The sequence below is a fragment of the Sapajus apella genome, unplaced genomic scaffold (genome assembly GCF_009761245.1).
Source record: "Sapajus apella isolate SASKATOON/1434 unplaced genomic scaffold, GSC_monkey_1.0 scaffold82, whole genome shotgun sequence".
NCBI classification, from domain to species: domain Eukaryota; kingdom Metazoa; phylum Chordata; class Mammalia; order Primates; family Cebidae; genus Sapajus; species Sapajus apella.
The window spans coordinates 1691721-1717961 of NW_022437022.1; the positions used below are offsets into that span (position 1 = coordinate 1691721).

At 38.8% G+C, this 26241-nt stretch overlaps 1 protein-coding gene across 6 annotated transcripts in view; it reads left to right on the plus strand.

Moving 5' to 3' along the window:
* PDE10A (phosphodiesterase 10A) overlaps positions 1-26241 on the plus strand; it is a 685830-nt gene that overhangs the window by 532959 nt on the left and 126630 nt on the right. For all 6 annotated transcript variants that reach the window (XM_032253236.1, XM_032253234.1, XM_032253239.1 and 3 more), the window contains one exon: positions 5047-5075. In XM_032253236.1, coding sequence (XP_032109127.1) covers positions 5047-5075 — 29 coding nt within the window. The remainder of the gene's footprint in view (positions 1-5046; positions 5076-26241) is intronic.

Below are 26241 nucleotides of genomic sequence, written 5' to 3' on the forward strand. Positions count from 1 at the left end.
TGAATCACATTCTGTAAAACATTGTTAAGTCCATGTGGCATTTTTCAGCTATGTTCCTTTGGCTTTTTCTCTATGGATGACACAGTGCGTAGACTCATATTCAGAAACTACCTAAGGAGCTCCAAGTGGTACAGCCGGTTACCGCGGGGCACTTATACACAGAAGTGACCTGTTTGACCTGAGTAGTGAAACCAGTCATGGCAGCTGCTCTGTCCATGTGTATGCTGGCACAAAATGACCAATTTGATTTTTCTGATATGTAGTCATTCATAGACTAGAATAGTTCTGCAGCTACGCTGTTGGTTGGTAATGAAAGCTCACATAACATATCCTCATGCGCATCCCCTGAAAAATAGATCACAGATAAACAAGCATTGTTGCCTTGCTGTCAACACAGGTAGACTCGTCAACCTGGATTGTGTGCACCCTGGTGGCTCATTAATCCCCTTTTACAATTGTGTCTCAGTGTCCTCTGCTGTTTCATCAATTCATCGAGTTATGGTGCTAGCCGAAAGACGACCACCTGCCACCTTTTGAACTGCAGCCTCTCCTAAAAGTTCACCACAAATGTCCCTAGTGGCAGGCAGGATCAGCTTTTCACCAATAGTAAAGGGCTTCTGAGCTTCAGCAATGAGGTTAGTCACTAAGAATGATGCACTCAGAGCAGACACATTTGATGAAGCGCCAGCCTTCAATAATTGCCTGTGTTATTGGTATACACTTTTCTTTTTCTTTTGAAAACTCCAAAGACTTGTCTTTTAATGCAGGGTGCATGGTCTCCACATGGCAATGCAGTTTTGAAGGAAGGTTTCATGGCTTCCTTGGATAGCTAGGTGCCACATATACAAAGTGGACTTGGAGAATGGGAATTGCTTGTTGCAATGAATCCATAATTTAAGTAGGACTTGGTATTTTCTTTCAAATGCAGCTTTCGTTTTGTTGGCAGTCTTAGAATCTGCTTTCTCATGATTGGGTCTTCCCCCTTTTCAAAGAAGCTCTCCTGTTACTCATTTTGGCTAGGGTTAGCCTGTGGGCTTACCAAAACTGTGACTGAGACAAGTGCATAGTGTGGGAAAGAGGTGCAGATGGAAGTGACAAACGAAATAATAGGCAGGCCACACGTGGACTAAATACATGTCAGATTCTGACTTAAAGCCTGCCACCAGAAGCAGCTATGCAATTGAAGTAAATCGGCTCACCTGCCACTGGATGCAGCTTGTCACTTGCCACTCACTGAGAGAGTTTTGATATGAGTCTGCAAGCAGTTACTTTACGATGGTCTCTGTGCAGGGAAACTTGTCTGCTAATGATAATCTGTATTTGCGGCCACTGCCCAGCGCTAGCACCACCCCCTCAGCTCCGGCTCGGGTTATCAGTCATTAGTTAGATTTTCATCAGAAGCGCACAACCCAGATCCCTGGCAAGTGCAGTCCACAATAGGGTTTGCGCTCCATGAGAATCTGATGCCACTTCTGATCTGATAGGAGGTGGAGCTCAGGCAGTAATGCCAGTGATGGAGAGCAGTTGTAAATACGATGAAGCTTCGCTCACTTGCCACCGCTCACCTCCTGCTGTGTGGCCCAGTTCCTAACAGGGATGGCCCAAGGGTTGGGGACCCCTGCTCTAAGCCACTGTCTATCATATGTGCTCCCACAATGCAACTCAACTGTAGAAGAGAAAGTAGTTTCTGTCTTCAACATGCTTAAATTTTTCTTGGGCAAGATATTTTAGCTAAATGAAAATTCCCACTATTAAGAAATAGGAGGCCAGGCACAGTGGCTCATGCCTGTAATCCCAGCACTTTGGGAAGCTGAGGTAGGCAGATCATTTGAAGTCAGGAGTTCAAGACCAGCCTGACCAACATGATATAAAGCCCCATATCTATTAAAAATATAAACCAAAAAAAAAAAAAATTAGCTGGGCTTGGTGGCACATGCCTGTAGTCTCAGCTACTCTGGATGGTGAGGCAGGAGAATTGTTTGAATCCAGGAGACAGAAGTTGCAGTGAAAACAAGATCATGCTACTACATTCCAGCCTGGGAGACAGAGTGAGACTCTGTTTCCAAAAAAAAAGAAGGAAGGAAAGAGGGAGGGAAGGGCAATGTTCCCTTACACAAGGAATCCCACTGTGTTCATTGATTTTCTCAGTTAAGTAGAGTACTATAGTTCTTAAATATGCTAGACTTAACACTTATTTAACTAAAATTGAGTGTTAAGTTGGATAAATAGTTTTCTAAATTAGCTCCTAAGTAGAAAAGCCAGAAATCAGCTATAGGTAATCTTTTTCTTTCAAATACTTTAAATTGCCCATAAAGCAAAAAGTTGTTGATTTTGTGAACACATATCATAGGATTTCTTATGCACACTCAGTTTTGAGAAGTACTAACTAAGCAAGACTAGAAGAAAAAGCCAAAGAAACATTGATGTACAGATGTCTGGACATTCACACTGTTCTTGAACTAACTTTCAGATCTGTAGTGAGGACTAGCAGAGGGTGAAAATTCCATAATGTCATAGCTAGATAATGCCATGCAGTCTTAGTATCAAACCTGTTCACACATTGCTCCTTTTCATTGTATACCTTTTAATTGTTTGACTTTTTTGAATACGCTCATTAAATGTTTTAGATAAAAACGTCAAAAAATTAAAAGCACATATGCCTTAGTAACTTTAGAATCTGTAAATAAATTTGTTGTAATGATTAAACGAAACAGTCCCATCTTTAGAGAGGCTTAGGAGAGGATTAGCAGTTGAAGAGTAAATGAAATATTTCTATGGTGCCACTTCAATGTAGAAGATGATTTTTTTAAATAACATTGTTACATATGTTGCATTCTTGGAATTCAGATGCTATAGTTTAACCATTACGCAACAATGATAAAATATATGAGCAAGTGTGTATTAATACAGTAATACAAAAAATAGTTTACTGTCTATTTGAATACCTACTGTCCTATAGCATTGTTTGGTATTTTTAAAAATAGTGACCCCCAACCTTTTTGGAACCAGAGCAGCAGGGACCAGTTTTGTGGAAGATGATTTTTCCATGGACTGGGGCGAGTGGTGGTGGGGGCAGTAGATTCTAACGCAAGGTAACTCTCTCTCATGCACAGTTGACAATAGGGTTTGTGCTGCCATGGAAGGCTAATGCTTCCCTGGTCTGACAGGAGGCAGAGCTTAGGTGGTAATGCTCCCTTGCCAGTCACTCACCTCCTGCTGCTGTGCAGCCTGGTGCCTAACAGCCTACAGACCAGTAATGGTCTGCAGCCTGGGAGTTGGGAACCCCTTAAAAACTGAGTTCCCGAGGTGAGTGGATCACCTGAGGTCAGGCATTCAAGAGCAGCCTGGCTAACATGGTGAAACTCTGTTTCTACTAAAAATAAAAAAATTGGTCAGGCATGGTGGTGGGCTTCTGTAGTCCCAGCTACTCGGGAGGCTGAGGCAAGAGAATCACTTGAACGCAGGAGGCGGAGGTTATCATGAGCCAAGATCACACCACTGCAGTCCAGCCTAGGCAACGGTCGGAGACTCCATAGTAAAAAACAAGCCAAAAAAAAAAAAAAAAAAACCTCAGTTTCCTCTCCAAAGTATCACTGTTTAAAAAGACCCTCAAGTAAAGTCAGTGTTCAGCCTGTGTTGAAATCTAGTTATTTTAGGTTCTGAAGCATTTTAGGGGCATTATAGAAGGAAAATTTCTGAAAGACAAACTGAGTGCGTAAGAGAGAGCAAGTATGTGCGTGCGGGTGCGTGCGTGTGTGTGCGTGCGTGCATAGGCGTGATTGCACATACTGGGAACATACTCTGTTCAGGGACCAGTTTGGAAGATACTGGTTGATATGTGACTTGGGACTAGATGTGGTGTCATCTGAGGGAATGAGTGATAAGCTGTAAGTCTGAGAAAGATGAGAGAAAACTGGAATCATTGGGACTCAGTTGTTGCGCTAACATGGATATTGAAGGAGAAAAGAGAATTACAACCTTGCCTGAAGTTGTGGGACGGAGACCTGGGCATATTTTTAGCTGTGTCAGGTTAAGTTAGGCTGTACTTTGAAGTGACACTGAGTACATTCCATTTTGGTACGTTAAGTTCGTTCTGATGGTGACAGACAACAGGGTTTGATTGCTTAGAAAGACACAGGAACTGAAATGACACTGCTTACAGATCTAGAATTTATTACAGGAAAAAGATACAATATACAACAGCACTAGATTGAAGCCTGCCTCCAGGAAGGAGTCTGTTGATGCCAGGCTGAGCTCCAGCAGCCCCTCCTCTGTTGGGGACACACACTTTCTCACAGGTCATAATCATGACCTATGTGTGCAACACTCAGAGCCAGGGGACCAAGAGGGGCTATCTGCCAGCTTGTTTTACACCCTGTTGGTCACACAGACATTTTCTTGCCTGTAGCCAGCCCCAGCGGGAGAGCCTTCCAGGGATTCTCACCTAGACCCTGTGCAAACCACCCCAGTCTCACTTTACCAATCAGCAATGCTGACAAGCTGGCATAAACAGCCCCCCAACTCCTCAGACACATGGAACAAAGCAGCACTATTATTAGCGGGTGTGTTTTATGCCCTGACCAGAGTGCCATGCAGGTACATTTCTTACTTCACCAGAACAGCTCACACCAGCCCCGGGTCTGCTGGAATGAGCCTTCGAAGCAAGAGTGTTAAAGGTCATTTGGGATATTCATGTGTGTTGTATTGTATAGAATACTGCAAGTGTTATAAACCCCATTGTGTGCACGTGTAGCTGAATATACCACAGTGTAGCCATTCTTGCAGGCATATCATATCCCTTTTAGAACCTCTAGAAAGGTAATCTGGTGGTGGTATTTCATTTTCCCTGTGAAATTAGTGTATACTTCTTAACTTGTAATTTGTTATGTTCAACCTTTACAGTTTAAAAAAATCAAATTCATAAATTTCGTAAGATGGAGCGTTGCAAAAAACCCTTCAAGTTTATTGAAAGCAAATGACACGTTTTGTATTTTAAAACTTACTCAGTCTCTAATTGTGTTTTCCCCCTTCCTTCTCTGTCCCCAGATGAAGCGGCTCCTAAGGAAGTCAGCAGGGTAAGTAATGTGAATGTTATTTCTACTACTGCAATGTAGGAAATGAATCTTTTTTGTGTATTTTTCAGTACTCTTAACACATTAAGGAATTAGAAAAATAATGGCAAAAACTGTGTTCCCTCTCCAAAGTGTCACTCATTAATATGGAATAAAGTCAGTAGAGAGGTTGCAAATAGCAGCTTCAAATCTGAGTACAGCACACAGGTGGATTTTGTTTGGTCTGCACCTGCTTATGGGGTTTTCTGGATCAGTTGCTGACATTTAGAAACTGTATATAAAGACTGGATTTCTGGATTCTCTTGAGCCAGAAGGTAAGGTAACACCAACACAGCACTCTCATAGGGTGGCAGTCTTCTCGGGGCGAGGAGTGGAAGCTGCCTTCAGATGCATGATGCTCTCCAGTCAGCCCCAGTCCTCTGCGGCTGGCTTCGCTCATGTCCACTACCTGCCCAACCTCTGCCTTTGAGTTCATGCACTTTCTTTTCGGGAGAACAAAAGATGACCACTCATGTGTTGAAAGCATGATATTGCTTAGAACTTTTAGAAATCTTAAAGGTACTATTTTCATGTCCTAGAGAAATAATTAGTGTTATCTTTAAGAGTCTTAGCAAGCTTAAAAACTGAAAGCATTTAGCATATTGTTTATGCTATAAAAGTATAAGTGATTACATTTGAAAAAAGTATCTTAGTTTTTCTGTATTATGCAGATAAAGATCTTCAGATTAAATACTGAAAATAGTAAGTTTGACTTTAACTTAATGCAACCTTATATATCACTTTTTATTGTAAGATATAAACTGAAAAACTGTTAATAGAATCACATATGCAGATATATTCCTTTATTTTTGATCATCTGAAGAAAGAAATCTCTAAAATGACCTGGGCCTGTGCTGGGGGGTAGGGGATTTGGAGGTAGGAGAGGGCAGAATTCCTTCTGTCCACAGCAGTGTAGGAGACTTGAGGTTTCTGTGAGTCTCGGGGTTTCACTGGGTGCCTTTGCTATTAATTTCACATTTGTGGAGCTCACAACTTTGGTCTGGCTGCCCAAAAGGGACCCGGATGTGATAGAAGAGTGAACAGCAGCTGCTAGGAACAGCAGAAAATGCTAAAAAGTGACAGTTGAGGAGAAGATAGGTACTTTGAAAAGTGAACTTTGGCAGAGTCATAAAATATTACAGTGCTGATATTGCCAAAGCTGCCATGTGTTCAGACAGTGTCATTGACAGTACCACATACTGTCTTATAAGGCTGTTAGAAAAAAAAATGATGAAACTATATGTAGTGGGGTTGGTTTTTTTTTTTTTGCTATTATTTATAAGATTCTCTTACATTATGCCAAATTTGGAGAAAAGAACATTTCTAATTGAGAAATATTAAAGGCATAAGCTGATACCCTAGAAATGGTATCAGTTTCCAAGAGCTCTATAAAGTTTGTTTGAAAAAATGTACCCCATATCTTGATCAATGCTTATTTGATTAATACTCAGAGTTTCCTTTATGAAATAGATTTAGAAATTCCTGGGACAGCCTTTTGGAAGATGGTGACTGGCCGCAGGGCTTCTGTTCTAACACATCCCTGACAGAAAGCACGCTCTTTAGTTCCACTAATGGCGATGGTTACACTCTCAGGCAGTTCTGTTTTGCTTTTGCTTTCTTTCCCACTTCTCTTTTTTCATATACTTTTTTTTTTTTAATTCAGACAGAGTCTCACTTTATCATCCAGGCTTTCAGGCTGAAGTACAGTGGTACAGTCTCAGCTCACTTTAGCCTTGACTTCCTGGGTTCAGATGATCCTCCCACCTTTGCCTCCTAAATAGCCGGGACTACAGGCCTGTGCCACCATGCCCAGCTAATTTTTTGTATTGTTTTCTCTTTTTTAAATAGAGACAGGGTTTATCCATGTTGCCAAAGCTGGTGTCGAGCTCCTGGGCTCAGGTGATCCTCCTGCCTCAGCCTCCCAAAGTGCTGGGATTATCGGTTTGAGCTACTGAGCCCAGGCTAGGCAGTTCTAATTATTATGAAGTACTTTCTCATTTAGAACCAAGCAGCCTCCCAGAATGGCCATTCCCCAGTATTTGTTTTGACTTTTATTTCATATGCAAACTCTTTGAGTATGTGGATGATGTTATTTCTTTTCCAGTAAAACATCTTACTTTCCAAACTGTATTTTCCAGATGCCTCCTTAAGATGTGGTTCGACATTCTTTGGACAAACCATACATTATTAATACATATTTAAAACACTGCGACCTTAACATAGCACCACAGACTAATTGTGTCTTCACCCTGGTGAAAGGAGGTGGGACAGATACCTGTCTTAGTTTGAAACTATGTATCTGTCAATACAGTTTCAATGGATAATTAGTTTTTTTAAACTACATTGCATTTTTGGTTATTGAGCTTTGAATAAACTATCATTATTTTTTCATGAAGTCAAGTCAGACCGGTGGGTCTTATGTCTCTCCCCCTCCCTTTTCCCCATTTTCCCTTTCTCTCTTTGTCTCTGTCTTCTTACTCATCATTCAATGACCAATATTTTTGAGCACTTGTGTTCCAGGCGTTGTTCTAAGGTGCTGTGGCTACAATGGGGAGCAAAATAGACAGTATTCAGGTTCTTATAGCATAGAGGGGAGTGGTGGAAACAGCTCAGAAAATTTATATGATGTGTATATGTGTGTTTGCGTGTGTGCACACCTGTCAGGCAGTGATAAATACATGGAAGAATAAAGCAGCATAAGGGGCTGGAGAGTGATGGCAGGTTTGGAGGAGGCTTATTGGCTTGTTGCACATCTGCAGTGGTCAGGAGAGGTTAATTTCTTCAGGGAAATTTGAGCAGGAATCGGAAGGGAATGAGAGAATCAGCAGAAGGAGGAGATGGCAACTGCAGAGACCCTGAATTGAGAGTATACACAGTAAGAGTGGAAACAGGTAGGCCCAGGGGCAGTCTAGGAGTGTAGGCAGGGGAGGGTGATGTCTAGGGTTAGGGTTGTAATACAGGTAGACCCAGGGTCAATCTAGGAGTGTGATGGGGAGGGTGATGTCTAGGGTTAGGGTTGTAATACAGGTAGACCCAGGGGCAGTCTAGGAGTGTGATGGGGAGGGTGATGTCTAAGGTTAGGTTTGTAATGGTGAACTATGATCAGAGGTTGGGTGTTTAAGAAGAAAGAACAACCTTTGTTTATGGGTTTGTAAACCAAAATGTTTCCGAGACCTGTCTCAGTCAACTTAGAAGTTTACCTTGACAAGGTTAAGGACATGCCCGTGACACAAACTCAGGAGGTTCTAATATGTGTCCAAAATAGTTGGGCTGCAGCTTGCTTTTATGCATTTTAGGGAGACATAAGGCATCAGGCAGTACATGTACCTTGGTTTTATCTCAAAAGGTGGGACAGCTGGAAGCATGGGGGGTGTGTAGCATTCAGGTCATAGGTGGATTCAAAGATTTTCTGATGGGCTGTTGGTTGAAAGAGTTACTACCAAAGACCTGGAATCAGTAGAAAGTCACATCTGGCTTAAGGTAAGGTTTTGGAGACCAAGGTTTTATCATGCAAATGAAGCCTCCAAGTGGCAGGTTACAGAGCTCTTTGACTTAAAAAGGTGCCAGACTCTTAGACTCTCTTGGATCAGAGAAAAGACCTGGAAAGGGAAGGGGCTTCTTTACAGAATGTAGATTTTCTCCACAAGAGACAGCTTTGCAGAACCATTGCAAAATATGTCAAAGAAATATATTAGTGGTAAAATACGTCAGTTCCTTTCGGGGCCTGCTATCTGTCTTGTGACAGTGTTACACGAGATCAGGCTGGAGTTTGGTTTCTTATAGCTACAAAAAGTCTGTCTCATCAATCTTAAAATCTGTTTAGTGTCAGTGCTGTTCGGCTGTGCCTGAATTTCAAAGGGAGGAGGTTATAATGAGGCATATCCCACCTCCTGCCCCCCATCATTGCCTACACTGAATTTTCAGGTCTGCATTGCAATGCCCTTGGCTGAGAGGAGGGTCTTTCAGTCAGTTGAGGAACTTACAGTTTTATTTTTGGTTTATAGTGTATATGGTAAGTTAGATGAGAGGAATCAGTAATGATTTCCAACTTTTTGGTCTGAGCACTTGGTAGAATAAAATTTCTCTTGACTCTTATAGAGAAGACTGTAGGAGGATTGAGACCAGGAAAGTAGTAAGTTTAAGGAATCAGATACGGAATTGGAGATTTTCAGAAAACAAGGACATATGTGGTCCAATTAAAAGGAAAGTTTGTAGGTAGAGATACAGATTTGGGAGTTTCTGGTATATAAATGATGTTTAAGGCCATGGGAGAAGGTGACATTTCTTAGAGAGTTGTCTGTGGAGAAGAGCCAAGACCTGAGCACTAAACGGTGGACACTCCCGCTGTTGAGTGACAGAGAAGATGGGGAAATGTCAGCAGAGGAGAGGAAGGAGGAGAAATCAGTGGTGCAAGGAGACCAAAAAGTTTCTTTGTCAACAGATTTTGTTACAGAATTTTAACCATAGGACTATACATTTATTTTACCTTCATTCCATCTTATTTTGATCCATCTCAGCCTATTGAGATGAGTCTCACAGTCTTATTTCTGTTATCTAACATAGTATTTATTTCTCTATGTTTTGAACCATCAAATTTGAGTGTTTTTTCCAAGTTGTTTTCCTGTGCCCTCTTTATAATAATTGTCATCTAGGAAATGCTGAGTGTGGAAATGTCACCTCAGAATAATAGGAGATTGTGTCAGATGCTTGGTTAAAACCAGTGTATCTTAACCTAATATATTTTTCTAATCAGACATTGCCATTTAATTAACAAATATTAGGTGAGTCCCAATTCATCTAGGCTCTTAAGATACATCAAGGACAAACTAGACAGAAATGCCTGTGCTCGTGGCATTTACATAGTGTGGGGTAGAATCAGTAAACAACAAATAACACATGCACTGTGCTCAGTGGAAATGAGTGCTATGGAGACAGAAGAGTGAGAGGCAGGTTAGATGATGTGGGGCCAGGCAAGGCTCACTGGGGACACATTTGAGGAAAGACCTAAGGGAAGTGAAGGAGTGACCCATGCTGAGAACTGGGTAGGAGCTTTCCAGGAAGATGATACAGGAAATGCAAAGACCCCAAGACAGGAGTATGCTTGGCACATCGCTGGAGGCATAGCAAGGTGGCCATCTTGGCTAGATCTGAGTACGTGAAGGAGGGAAACTTGGTCAGAGACAGTGCTGCTGGGGGAGATTTGAGGGATATTGTATCAGTCATATCTCTACTGGTCATTTGTTCCCATCTAGTCCACAGTATTAATCCTTTGTTGTGTTATTACTGTTATTCTTTTTAAGTGGTTTCAGCTCATAAGTCAAAAAGATTTCTGACAAGAACAGGGAGATAAAAGTGTCAGAATAATAAGAGTATTTGGATGCTGAGTTGCTAGAAAATGCAAAATTTCAGCCACATCTAGAAATCTTTGGTGTAGACTCTGCCCCCGCCATACTATAATATTTTTTATTACAATCTTATATTTAATGTTTTCAAAGAGAAATCTGAGACCATTCTGATTCTTCTCAGTAAACATTGCTTTTTTCGTTTCTGAATATATTTGTAAGTGTTTCATTTGCTCTTTGAATTTGTTATTTTCACTAGGTCATGTAGATGCTTTACTTTTGAGTAATTTAACCTGGTATTTGGTGAACTTTCTCAATCATTTTAAAAGTCATTTTTAGTTCAGGGTATTATGCTACTTGTTTCTTGGTGCATCGCTTCTTTCCCATTTATTTTTTTTCTCTTCAGTATCACCAGAAATATCCATGTCTTTCTCCTTTCCTGATTCTTTTACTACACATTCTAGAGCCCCTCAGATTTATTCTCCATGTCCTTCACTTGAACTTCTTTTCTCTACTGTTTGTCATTCTACTTAAATTCATAATGACTCTTTTAAAATTAAAGGTTGCTTCGGTATTTGGGGTGTTTCTTCTTCATTTCAATCTGTCTTATTATCCTATTGATAATCTCTTATTGTTAATTCTTTAATTTTCTTGAGAATGCAAAATAGATGCTTTCCTAGTATTCATTTTGCATATTTTCCTTCTCTTATGATATCCCAAATTTGTTGCTATCCTCTTTACTCTAGTATAATACTAACACTTTGGATATTTTTGGTAGTTTTTTTCTTATTTTCGTCGTATGTGTTGAGAAGTCATCTACTGATTTTTTTAAAATAAATATATTTATCCTTGAATGATGTTAGCTCTGTTCTCCATTAACAAATTATTCTTATCTCTGTTTACTATTCATGTACATGTCCTTAGAATCCTCCTGTTTAGTGTGTTAAAGGACTAGATAATGAGTTTCAGTGGCACCAGTTCAGTCTGGGGTGACTGAAGGGAACCTCGAGGAAATTGGAGTTGTGGACATTCTCACAGGGGGGGAGTTGACCACAGTGATTTTTCTCTAGGTTGATTGAAACAAATTGCTCTACTGGGATCCAGATTTCATTATCTTGTCTTCATTTTAACTTGGCCTGGTAAACAGTATGACTGTGTCCATTCTGTTTAGTGTTTCTGTATGCCAGGTTTTAAAAGAAATGCTCAATTCAGTTAGTGAATCATTAAGTTTCTCTGGATTTCTATTCAGTGTGTTTCTAAATACAGGGCCCTGTGGCAGACATAAGCATGAACTCACATCCAACTTTCAGCATATTAAATGGGATCTTGTGTTGTTACTTTCTTCAGAATATTTTATATACTTATTTATTTTGTTAGTATACTTTAAGTTCTGAGATACATGTGCAGAATGTGCAGGTTTGTAAACACATGCCATGGTGGTTTGTTGCACCCATCATGGGTGCAAACCCATCATCTACATTAGGTATTTCTCCTAATGCTATACCTCCCCTAGGCACCCACCTCCCAACAGGCATTGGTGTGGTGTGTGATATTCCCCTCCCTGTGTCCATGTGTTCTCATTGTGCAACTCCAACTTATGAATGAGAACATACAGTGTTTGGTTTTCTGTTCCTGTATCAGTTTGCTGAGAAATGGTTTCCAGCTTCACCTATGTCCCTGCAAAGGACATGAACTCATCCCTTTTTATGACTGCATAGTATTCCATGGTGTATATGTGCCACATTTTCTTTATCCAGCCTATCATTGATGGACATTTGGGTTGGTTCCAAGTCTTTGCTATTGTGAACAGTGCTGCAATAAACATACATGTGCATGTCTTTATGGTAGAATGATTTATAATCCTTTGGGTACATACCCAGTAATGGGATTGCTGGGCCAATGGTACTTCTGGTTCTAAATCCTTGAGGAATCGCCACACTGTCTTCCACAATGGTTGAACTAATTTACACTCCTGTAAACAGTGTAAAAGTGTTCCTACTTCTCCACATCCTTTCCAGCATCTGTTGTTTTCTGATTTTTCAATCATCACCATTCTTAAGTGGTGTTGGATGGTATCTCATTGTGGTTTTGATTTGCATTTCTCTAATGACCGGTGATGATGAGCTTTTTTTCATATGTTTGTTGCCTGCATAAATGTCATCTTTTGAGACGTGTTTGTTCATATCCTTTGCCCACTTTTTGATGGGGTTTTTTGTTTTTTTCTTGTGAATTTGTTTCTTCGTATACTCTGGTTATTAGCCCTTTGTCAGATGGATAGATTGCAAAAATGTTCTCCCATTCTGTAGTTTGCCTGTTCACTCTGATGATTCTTTTGCTGTGCAGAAGCTCTTTCGTTTAATTAGGTCCCATTTGTTAATTTTGCTTTGTTGCCATTGCTTTTGGTGTTTTAGTCATGAAGTCTTTGCCCATGCCTCTGTCCTGAATGGTATTGCTTATGTTTTCTTGCAGGATTTTTATGGTTTTAGGTCTTATGTTTAAGTCTTTAATCCATCTGGAGATAATTTTTATATAAGGTGTAAGAAAGGGGTCTAGTTTCAGTTTTCTGCATATGGCTAGTCTAGTCAGTTTTCCCAACACCATTTATTAAATAGGAAATCCTTTCCCTATTGCTTGCTTTATGTTGAAGATCAGATGGTGTAGGTGTGCAGTCATATTTCTGAGGCCTCTGTTCTGTTCCGTTGGTCTGTATATTTGTTTTGGTACCAGTATCAAGATGTTTTGGTTACTGTAGCCTTGTGGTATAGTCTAAAGTCAGGTAGCATGATGCTTCAGCTTTGTTCTTTTTGCCTAGGATTGTCTTGGCTATATGGGATCTTTTTTGGTTCCATATGAAATTTAAAGTAGTTTTTTTCTAATTTTGTGAAGAAAATCAATAGTAGCTTGACGGGGATAGCATTGAATCTATAAATTAATTCGGGCAGTATGGCCTTTTTATGATATTGATTTTTCCTATTCATGAGCATGAAATATTTTTCCATTTGTTTCTGTCTTCTTTTGTTTCCTTGAGCCATGGTTGGTAGTTCTCCTTGAATCAGTGAAGAGAAAGAAATAAAGTATATTCAAACAGGAAGAGAGGAAGTCAAATTGTCTCTGTTTGCAGACAACATGATTGTGTATTTAGACAATGCCATCATCTCAGCCCAAAACCTCCTTAATAAGCAACTTAAGCAAAGTCTCTAACAAAATTAATGTACAAAAATCACTAGCATTTCTATAACTAATAACAGACAAACAGCCAAATCATGAGTGAACTTCCATTCACAATTGCTACAAAGAGAATAAAATACCTGGGAATACAACTTTCAAGGGATGTGAAGGACCCAGAATATTTTTTATGGACTTGATGCAACAGTATCATTTTCTTGGGAAGGAGAAATTTTAGTTACATTCTTAGGGAATGTTTTGAACATTTGGCTTCACTGGTATTATGTCCAGCCAAATTGTCTTGAATTGTATGGCATGTAGCAGCCATAGTCGCCTAGTTTCATCACTAATTCAGCTTTCTTCTTGTTTTTATTTTTCTTTGTTTCATATGTGAAGGGGGAGGTTTTCATAGGATATCAACTTTAAAATCTTTGTTTTTCCTGGTGTAGCCTGTCTTTTCTTCATATTTATAAAATTTCTGTTACTGCATTTAAGAAACTTCTGAATTATCTGTTAATACTTATGACCATATATTCTACAGATTAATTTTATATTATGTTATAATCAGTTTTGTTATGGGAAAGAGTATTCTCAGGAAGGCAGGAAAGGTTAGGTTAGGGCAAAAATGTGAAAAAGTCCTTTCTTTCACTGGACTTTGAGAATAGAGGGGGATTGCTGGTGCTAGTGAGTTCCAGGGCACAGTCAGAGGAATTGGTCAGCAGCAGGAGGGGGAAGGTGGGCCGGCTTGACAGATGTGTGGATTAGCAGGGGCTGAGGTCCAGTGATGAAGGTGCATTTGTAGGGCTTAATTTTCATATTGTTTCATGGAAGCTCGAAAAAGTAGTAGCCTGAAAACACTTAGAACCTCACTCGCTCTGTTTTTCTGTCTCTTGCTTTTTTCTCTTTTTCTCCGTCTCAATGTCTGGCATTTATTTAAACTTTTTCCTTATAGTCTAGTTTTATGTGGTTGAAGTCATACTTCTGTGTATGGTAATGTCATTAAAAAGTTAGGATGTTAAATATATGTCTGAATACTAACAAATACTAACTGGAATTAAAACGTCATTTAGCCTAACAAGAAGTTGAGTAAAATGGATTATTTTTCTTCTTTCTGACTTTTATTTTGGGACCAAAGGTATATGCGCAGGTTTGTTACATGGGTCAATTGCATATCACAGTTTACTCATGTAAATTGTGGGGATCAGTGTACAGATTATTTTGTCACGCAGGTAATAAGCATTAATAATCAATGGTAGTTTTTCAAAGTTTTCTTCAAAATATTTTTACTACAAATTTGAACTGGAAGAGAAATGCTAAGTTTACACAGATGGAAAAAAGTTCATACTGAGGCGAACTTCTTTAAGGAATATTTTGGTGATTTCACACAGGAATTTCTCCCTGCTATTCAGATATCTTATTAATTTGTATTATGTATATTACTTCTTCTTTGCAATTTAACTGTGTGTGTGTATGTGTGTGTGTGTGTGTTTTGATTAAAATATTTTTGTAGTGTTGGGCCACTGGGACTGGATGGTAGAAGCTCCTTAATTGGCATCTGTTCTTACAGTGCAGCTTAAGAATCTTGTGGGTGCAGAATACCTGGGGTGGGGGGAGGGAGGATGCTTTGTTGCCTCAGCTCTTTCAAATTTATCACCTCTCAGAAAGTGAGAGAACTCCATAAGGACATTCCCCCAAACAGAGGATTAACAAAATCAACTGTATCATGTGACTTCAAATGAAACTTTGCCAACATCTGACTAGTTGTGATCATAATTATGGTCTACAACTAATCAGTCACTGAATATAGAATTTAGAATTTTCAGGGTTTCTGTATTAATCTGTTCATTACCTTAATTGAGTCAATGACTTGAAAATTAAGAGTACCTGAGCCTTGTGGAAATCGTTAAACTACTGACCAGATAATTATTATGCAAACATATATTACAGTATTCTGTGAATAGAATTTTCTTAAAGTAGATTCCAATAATGGTATAGAAGACACTCCTAGTAAATGATTGTAAAAGCCATTATTTCTTTAGTGATTATTTATGTTATTTTATTTTCTTCTATTAAAGATGAGCTTTCTTAGCTGATTAGCTATAGTGCTTTCCTTAGCTTGAAAATACAGGCTTGATGCGATTACATGGCGGGTGTTTTAAATTTTTTCCTCTCCTAACCTTGTCTCCATCATTCTTAATTATAGCAGCCCCTCTATTTTTGAGAAGACTGAGGTTATGTGATATGAACCCCTGTTGTTTTGTTATTTTGTATATCAAAATGTCTCTCTGTTGTCTGTCTTCTTATTTCTGTATTTGGGGTTGAGTGTCACACTGTAATTTATGTTTTGTAGACTACTTCCAACACCTGTGCTTGGATCTGCTCTTCTTGACTTTGTCTAGAGCTACTTTTACTCAGTTAAAATCATTTCTACTTGAATTTTCAGGATATCAGAACCATGTCTCTAAGATATATTGAAACTACTATAATCAAGTCAATTATATCAATTTGGAATGTTTATTTCCAGTGTCTTCTTCACATGCATATATATACTTGGTAATAATTACAATGCACATGTTATTTTGATTTCTGTTTTTTATTATGCTATAAGCGTTTCATGATTTTATGCAGTCTAAAATTATCTTTAGTGACTAAAAATGCCCCATTGAGTTTCTGTGTGATAATTTTTTTACTTTTTTATTTTATTGGTAGATCTTTAGATTGTTTTTAATTTTCATAGACTACTTAAATTTATGTATATAGCAGTCTTATTCTTGTGAAATATTTCCTAAGGAACAATATCTAGGATCCAAGGTTACTAGGTCAAAGGATGTGACTGATTTATGATATTTAACACAGCTGCTAAGGTGGTTTAACTAAATTACTGCTACAGTTGAATGTTTCTTTGTAGTCCCATTCAAATAACAATTCTATATCTTTTCATGTGTAAATGGATGAGACTGTTTCAATGTTTTTATTTAAAGCAAATACACATACTTCTATATGTTAATATTTGTATTCCCTTTTGTGAGAATACATCTCTATTTCTTCTGTGTTACACATTCAAAAGAACTTCTCTGGTATTAATGTAAATGACACTTACATTTGAATTCATACTTTGCCATTCTAATCTGAAAGACCTTTTGTTAAATGGCTTTTTAAAGCCAAATATAAAATGGGGATAAAGTCTACCAAACCTGACATAGCCAGAATAGGATTAAAATGTATGTCTTTATAATTCTTTATTAGAAAACCCAAAATATACTTAAAAAGCAGAGGGGATTAATTAAAATAAGATATGAGAATAAATTAATGTAGCAGAATTTAAAATATAGACTTGATTAATAATGCAAAAGATAATTCTTTAAAAAGATCAATTCCAGAAATAGATTGCCAAAGACAATCTACTTAAGAAATATGAAATATAGGCATTAGGAATGAGAAAGGGAATATAAATATGAACACCAGGGTGATTATTAGTAATAGACAATAGTGAATACTATATATTAATATAATTGCAAATTTGTATGAAATGGTCAATATTGAGGAAATAACAAATTATCAAAATTGACTGAAGAAGACTTAAGAAACCTGAATATACTACTATAGTGAAAAAACTGAAAAATTAGTAGAAGGCCACCTAAAATTACATGAAGCCCAAAAGCTTTTGCTGAATAATTTCACAAAACATTAAAGAGGAGAAAATTTCTACATTATGTGAAGTGTGTATTTTAAAAGCTAGGGAAACAACTCATCTCAAAAGAGAATACTATTTTTGACACAAAAAGTAGAGCATTAGACAAAAGAGAAAAAAGCATGAAGAGACTATTAACCAGCTTTATTAGTGCAAACATAAGTTCAGAAATTCTAAGTAAATGAATTCAGTGGCACTTTGAAAGAATAATCTTTCATTGTCAAAGATGATTGGCAAGTAGAAGGCTAGCACAGTAAGTCTAGTAAGAGATTAGACCAGGCTGGTGGTAATGGAGGTAGGGGAAATGCTTGGGTTTGATAGATAGAATGCTGTATTTATTTTGAAGGGAGGGCTAACAAGAATTATTGATTAATCCAGATGTGTGATATTAAAAAAGAGGGAAGAAAGGAGGCATCGGGGTTTTGCCTGAGCCCGTGAGAGGGGAGCTTGCCATTGCCTCGGTGGGAGGGCCTGCAGGGTGGACAGGTCAGGGTGTGTGTTCAGGGGCTGCTTCCTTTTGAATGTCCTAAGTTGGAGCCGTCTAATAGATTTCTAAATGGGAGACATTAAGTAATAAGTTATATATATGAGACTCGGGTTCAGGTAAATGTTCTGGGTTAGAGATACAAATTTGAGATCATTAATAATATGGATTATTTAAGAATCATCCACGTATAGATGGTACCTAAAGTCATGAGGCCAGGTGAGATCACTGGACAAGTGGGTGTTGCTCAACCCTGGAACATGACATTTAGAAGGCTGAGACTTTGGAGGGAGGAGGAGCTAGGAGGGAAGACTGAAAGCAGCTGTCCAAGAGGTGGAGAGAGAACCAGGCATATGTTTCTTTTAAATAAGGTATTATTTAAAATAAAATAGAACAATCAACTATGTCAAATGCTGCTGGAACTTCAAGGGAAAGGAAGACTGAGAGTTGACTTTTAGTTTGGCAGTGTGGTGTCATTGGTGATCTCAATAAAAGCCATTTTCTTGGAGCAACTGGAGTTTGTGAGAGAAGAGAAATTGTAGGTGGCAATAGATACAATTACTTTATGGAGTTTTACCTTAAGGGACAGGAAAGAAATGGGTGGTAAATATGTAGGAAAGCTATAAAGAGGCGACAAAACGCGGTTTAGTTTTAGTTTTTTTCTATTAAAATATGAGATAAATGCCAGCATGTTTATATGTTTATGGAAATGATCCAGTAGAGAAAGTTTGATGCTCTGGGACGGAGAAAGGAGGATGGCCTAAACAGCCTTTAAGTGCTTATAGAAGCTCCGTCAGCCTCCCCATTGCAGCTCTGCCTGTTCCTTCACAACGAATTACCATCTACTCACTTTCCAGTTCTTTTCTTTCTGTATCATTTAAAAAGAGGTTTTCTAATTGATGACCAGAGAAACAAGCATAACCAAATACAACAGAGGAAGAACTAGAAAGAAAACAGTTTGTCAGAGGTAATACTTTTCTATGAATGAGTAGAAAATCTGGTTTTCAATTTTTAATCAGGTGAAGCGTAAACCAAAGTTGATTTACTTATGCTCTAAGGGAAGGATACCAATCAGTCTTTTTCAGGACAAATTTTTTAATACTGGATTTTATTAAAATGCAAATAAGTTTACATATCTGATTTACAGCAATAATTCAATAAGTTTCAAAGACATGATATTACAATGTGGTTCAGTGTTCAGAAAGTGCAGGTGCCCATACGGAAGGCTGGACTAGAATAGACCCAAGTTAGAACGACCTGGAGCCATCTCCTGTGACCTGTTACTGTGGTTTGTATATGGCTTGTTTGGCCCTACCAAGTCTCCTGGTGAAACTCCCCTCCTCTTGCTTCCTCTCTGGTCACATGATAGCTGCACACACTAGTTCCCCTTTGCTTCCTCCAGGAATGGAAGCAGTCTGAAGCCCTCATCAGCACATCTGTGAGCCAAATAAACCTTTTACATTTCTAAATTACTTAGTCTCAGGTATTCCTTTGTAGCAGCAAACATGGACTCAACATCAATGCCCTTACTCACTGCAGCTGATGCCAGAGGGCTAAAGTGATGTGGCCCCCAGGCAGAAGTGAAGGTGCGTGGTGGAGGAGTGGGTAGAAAGCCTGCCTGTTTACATCTCCCTGAAGACAATTTTCTCAACTCTGGCTTTGGCTAGTGGTGGGCTTTGAATTGTTCAAAATGATACTTAAAAACAAATACCTGGAGTGCAGGCAAATATCCTGTCTTGTTGATTATCAACACAGGATTTAGAAGCCAGAGGAACCAGTTGACAGGTAGTGTTCCAGTAAGGTGAAATGATATTCTGACATTTTGAATTTTGAAAATTAAAGAGCCCAATAAAATTTCTCACCCAGATGGAAAATCACTCATTCTTAGTGAAGAAGAGCCCCAAAGGATGATTGTAAGAAAAGTCTGTATTCATCTTATTACATGAAGTATCTCCAGGCATTCAAATTCATGTTTTGTGAAAACCAGAGAGAAAAATTCTTAGCATAAATTATGGATTGATTGTTTTAGGCTAAATTTCTTTTCAGGAGCTTTGCTGCTCCTTATTAACCACAGCCATGGCAACCCCAGAAACCCATGTGAGCATCCCTCCTAAGCACGTCGGTTTCCTGAGCACATTAGTGTGAAACACTTCTCTATCTAATTGAATACAGTATTCTGCTATATGGAAATAGTTCATATTGACCACTTAAATACTAGGAAATGTTTGCTAAAGACAGTTTTGCATAAGATTATGCAAAACCCATAATCTTAACAATAGATTACAGACATAAACCACTTGTCTATTAACGTCCCAATTCCATAACAATAAAGTGATGCAGATGATATATAGAAGATGCATTTCTTATTCCTCATTATGCTAGTAGGCAAGGAGTCATCTTATCTAAAAAATGATATCAAACGATTATGACAAAAATGTTAAAAGTGGAACTAAACACATTCCTCTTTCACAAGGCTTTAAATTATCACCTGTTTTGCCACACCATCCTTGGCAGCCACAAACCGATGCTAGACTATAGATTTTGAAAACTGGTATAACAGAGGATCTATTTTAGGCCCATAAAGATGGGTGGTCCTAGTCCATAAATTCAAGGGCTGTTTAAAGGTTGTTTGGAGAGCATTTCTTCATTGCGTAAAAAAGAATAATGATCCAGTAATGTAGTAGATATGCATAATATCCAATCACCTAGATGGTGGTTTGTTAAAGATGGCAACAAAGGCATCAGATACTTTTTTGGTCATAGGTATTTTCACGAGTTGACATTTTCTTGTTTATCTGTTGCCCACTCCCAATAGGAGTTAAACTCCATGAGAATAGTAGCCTCATCTGATAATGCTTGAAACATTGCTAAATAAATATTTGTTAAAAACCTTACATATAGTCATACCTAGATGATATTGTGGGTTCAGTTTCAGACTACCACAGTAAAGCAAATATCACAACAAAGTGAGTCACAAGAGTTTTTTGATTCCTCAGTGCATATAAAGTTATCTTTATACTGTACTGTAGCCTGTAAAGTGTACATATGCATTATGTCTAAAAATGCAATGTGCATTCACTAATTAAAAGTAGTGACCGGGCATGGTGGCTCATGCCTGTCATCCCAGTGCTCTGGGAGGCCGAGGCAGGGGGATTGTAAGGTCAGGAGTTCGAGATCAGCCTGGCCAACATAGTGAAACCCTGTCTCTACTAAAAATACAAAAAATTAGCCAGGCACAGTGGCAGACACCTGCAATCCCAGCTACTTGGGAGGCTGAGGCAGGAGAATCCCATGAACCTGGGAGGCAGAGGTTGCAGTGAGCCGAGACTATGTCACTGCACTCCAGCCTGAGCAACAGAGTAAGATTCCTTTGTCCCCCCGACCCCCCCCCGAAAATAATAATGTATGGCTTTATTGCTAAAAAATGTTAATGATTTTCTGAGCCTTTGGCAAGTTATAATCTTTTAGCTGGAGGAAATTCTTGCCTAGATGTATATGGCTTCTTATGTATTAGCATTTTGGTTGCTGAAGGTTGGGGTGGTTGTGGCAGTTTCTTAAAATAAGGCAAAAATAAAATGTGCTACATCAGTGGACTCTTCCTTTCATAGAAGATTTCCCTGCAGCATGCGATGCGGTTTGAAAGCATTTTGCCCACAGTAGAGTTGAATTCAATATTTGGGTTCATCCTTTCAAACCCCGCCTCTGCCTCATCAACTAAGTTTATGGAATATTCTAAATCCTTTGTTGTCATGTCAACATTGTTCATAGCATCTTCACCAGGCATAGATTCCATCTCAAGAAACCATTTTCTTAGCTCATCTATAAGAAGCAACTCATCTGTTCATCATGAGATTGCAGCAATTCAGTCACATCTTCCAAGTTCCACCTCTAATTCTAATACTGTTGCTATTTCTACCACATCCACAGGTCTTGAACTCTCAAAGTCGCCCATGAGGGTTTGAACCAACATCCTCCAAACTCCTGTTAAAATTGATATTTTGACAACTTTCTATGAATCACGAATGTTCTCAATGGCATCTGCAAAGATGAATTCTTTCTGGAATTTTTAGATTTACTTTGCCCAGATCCATTAGAAGAATCACTGTCTATGGCAGCTATAGGTTTACAAATGTATTTCTTAAATAATATGACTTGAAAGTCAAAATTACTCCTTGATCCATGGGCTGCAGAACGGAGGTTTTGTTAGCAGGCCCAAAAACATGAATTTCCCTGTGCCTTTCCATCAGAGCTCATGGGTGATCAGGTGCATTATCAGTGAGTAGTAGTATTTTATTTGAGATGGAGTCTTGCTCTGTCACCCAGGCTGGAGTGCAGTAGTGTGATCTCAGCTCACTACAACTTCCGCCTCCTGGGTTCAAGCGATTCTCCTGCCTCAGCCTCTTGAGGAGCTGGGATTACATGTGCGCCAGCACGCCTGGCTAATTTTTGTATTTTTAGTGGAGATGAGGGTTTTTCCATATTGGCCACGCTGGTCTCAAACTTCCAACCTGAGGTGATTTGTCCCCTCGGCCTTCCAAAGTTCTGGAATCGCAGGCATGCGCCACTGCATATGGCCGAGTAGTAATATTTTGAAAGGAATCTTTTTTTGGGAGCAGTAGTGTTCAACAGTGGGCTTGATTTTTGTTCAGTAAATTATGCCAAAAACAGATGTGTTGTCCTTGTGGCGTTGTACTACCTGTTCCAGAACACAGGCAAAGTCAATTTAGTATAATTCTTATTGGCCCTAGAATTTTTTCAGTGGTCATTGAGCCTTAGTTTCAACTTAAAGTCATCAGCTGCATTTGTCTCTAATAAGGGAGTCAGCCTGTTCTTTGAAACTTTGAAGCCAGACACTGACTTCTTCTCTCTAGATATAAGGGTCCCAGATGACATCTCAATGTTGTAAGAACGTTTTGTCCTCTTTGCAAATCTGCCATTTAGGATAGCCACTTTCATCCATTATCTTGGCTAGGTACTTTGGATAACTTGCTGCAGCTTCTCCATCAGCACTTACTGCTTCACATTTCCCGTCTATGTTATGAAGATGGCTTATTTATTTGAACCTCATGAAGTAACTTCTGCTAGCTTCAAACTTTTCCTCTGTGGCTTCCTCACACCTCTCAGCTTTCTAATTGAAGAGAGTTAGGGCTCTGGATTAGGCTTTGCTATAAGGGAATGTTGTAGTTGGTTTGATCTTCTATCCAGACTGTTAAATCTTTCTCCGTATTGGCAATAAGGCTCTTTCTCCTTCTTATTCATGTGTTCATTAGATTAGCACTTTTAATTTCTTTCAGGAACATTTGTTTTGCATTGACAACTTGGCTAACTGGAGCAAGAGTCCTAGCTTTTGGCTTGTCTTGGCTTTTGACATGTCTTCCTCATGAGGCTTATTTCTAGTTTTTGATTTAAAGTGCGAGACATGTGACTCTTTCTTTCATTTGAACACTTGGAGATCATTGTAGAGTTATTAATTGGTTTGTGTAATTTCAATATTGTTTTGTCTCAGGATTAGTGAAGTTCAAGGAGAGGAAGGGAGTTGGGAGAATAGTTACAGATAATTAAATATCACTGACTGTAGATCACCTTAACTGGTATAATAATGATGAAACAGTTTTGAAATATAGTGAGAATTACAAAATGTTCCATGGAAACATGAAGTGAGCACAGGCTATTGGCAAAGTTGTGCTGATGGACTTGTTTGATGCAGGGTTGCTGTGTACCTTCCCTTTGTAAAACATGGAATATCTACAAAGAGCAGTAAAGCCAAGCACAATCCAAATGAGGTATGCCTGTGCTGACATTCAGAAATACATCTGCTGGGGAAAGTACTTAAACCACATCTTTCGTTTTCTTAATTTTCTCGTGATTCAGTTGCCCTTGAAAGCCTAATCCTTTTCTATTAGCAGTGTTAAACTTAAAAAAGTGCTGTGTCAGTCAGCGATTTAATACTATTTTATCTCATGGATCACTTTTCCCTAAACTTGCTAGCGTGAAAAGCCCTTTTCATCTTGTGGACCTTTTTGTCCTAAATGAGATTCATTAATTCATAAAAAGCTCTTTGAGGCTAGGTGCGGTGGCTCATGCTTATAATCCCAGCACTTTGGGAGGCTGAGGCAGGCGGATTACAAGGTTAGGAGTTCAAGACCAGCCTGTCCAATATGCTGAAACCCCATTTTTACTAAAAAATACAAAATTGGCCAGGCATGGTGGCACATGCCTGTAGTCCCAGCTACTGGGGAGGAGAATCGCTTGAACCCAGGAGGCGTAGGTTGCAGTGAGCTGAGATTATGCCATTGCACTCCAGCCTGGGTGACAGCGTGAGACTCCATCTCAAAAAAAAAAAATGCCCTTTGAAAATTATACTGTTCTTTTGGAATACTAGTTTTTATCATATCTGTTTTATTGAATTGAGCGGATGATGTATTTTCAAATTAGTGCCTCATTAATTTGCAGAACCCCTGCCTATGTGCTTTCCACTTTAACATGAATTCATTGTCCAGGGACAGTCCCAATAATCAGCCATGATCTTATTGTCCTCCTGCCCTGCTTGCTCCTCTGCTACCCTCTATTTTACTACTTCCTCCGGCAGTTTCCTTCATCTGTGCTAGCATTCTTTAAGATGCATTCTCTCAACTCCTGAATTATGCTGCTCCTCAGTCATGCCTGATATGGTTTGACTCTGTGTTCCCCCCCAAATCTCACCTTGAACTGTAATCATCACCATGTGTCAAGGACTTGACCAAGTGGAGATAATTGAATCATGGGGTGATTTCCCCCTGTCCTCATGATAGTGAATGAGTTCTCTCTAGACTTGATGGTTTTGTAAGGGGCTTCCTCCTTTACTCAGCATTAATTCTCTCCCCTGCCGCTCTGTGATGTGGTGCCTTCCACCATGATTATTAGTTTCCTGAGGCCTCCCCAGTCATGTGTAACTATAAGTCAACTAAACCTCTTTTCTTTATAAATTACCCAGTCTTGGATATGTTTTCATAGCAGCATGAGAAGGAACTAATAAAGTACCTTCCTTGCTCTCCTATAATGATTTGAAACAGCTCTGTGTAGCATTTCTTCTGTGCTCAGTTAAACTGTAGAACAAGTGAAGGTGGCTGCTTTTTCTCTTTTCCCCATAGTACTATGATGAGCTCAGGGTGACTGTCTACTGGTCCTTTATTTGCTGTTTAGGATTTTCAAACTTTTTAAAGGAAGTGTTTGCAAAAGATGAGTGGCCTCCTCTGTGTTAACCCCAAGCTCTTCCACCCATGCCTGCATAGCTTGCAGATTTCCTTCATTGGTCATTACAGTTGCTCATTGTAGAGTAGCTAGGATTTTTAGCCTGTGCCATTTGTGTGATATAGATCACCTTCATTTTTAAATTCTTTTTCTTTAAAACGCCTAAATCATTTTGATAACTCTATTCTTGAGAATATAAAGCATGATACAAAAAAGGTTTGGCACCTTCTAGTAAAGTTAAACATATATTTATGCAACCCAGGAATTTTACCCTGATATTTGCCAAAGATAATTGAAAACCTGTGTTCACAAAAATATTTCCATAAGAATGTTCATAGCAGGCTTTATTCATAATAGCTCAAAACTGGAAGCATAAGCATCTCAAATGTGCAACAATAATATGACAGATAAACAAGTTGTAGTACGTTAATACAACAGAATGCTACCAATAATGGAAAGGAGCACACTACCGGAACATACAGCACCATGGCTGAATTGCCCCGACATCCTGCTGAGCCAATGTAGCAGGTTCAAAAGAGTTCATATTGTCTTACTCTATTTACAAATAATTCCAGAAGCTGGCAGAACTAATCTATGGTGGGAAAAAGTCAAAAAGAGTGGCTGCCTTGGGGACAGGGATTAATTAGAAAGGGCTGTGAGAGGGACTTTATGAAGAGATGAAATGTTCTGTCTTGTTAGGATGTATGTTACAAGGATTTATGTACTTGTCAAAATATAATGAATTGTACATTTAAGATTTGTATATTTCAGTGTTTGTAAATTTTACCTAAAAAGCTAAAAAATATTAATATGTAGTTAATACGTTTACTATTTGAAATGGTATGGCTTAGCAATTCTAAAACTACCTCTGTGTACCCTAGTCTTGAGAAGATATGTAAGAATGTTAAGGATATTGACAGCCAGATTTCACATGTTAGGTGAGCTAATTACAAATATGGAAATAGGGAACACTGGACTGTACACTGTAGTGTTTGGTTGGAACCAGAGGTATCTGAATGAGTCATGGTTTTTCATCTCTCCTTATATATGTATATGCAAGTAGAAAAATGCATGCAGAATGACAACATAAGCTTATATATGTTTATGTGTGTGCTTGTGTGTGTGTGTATTTATATGTAAGCTTCTTTTATATAGACACACATATCTATGTATATTTTATGCATTAGAAGCATTGGCAGCAGTGTGATATAGCTCCAA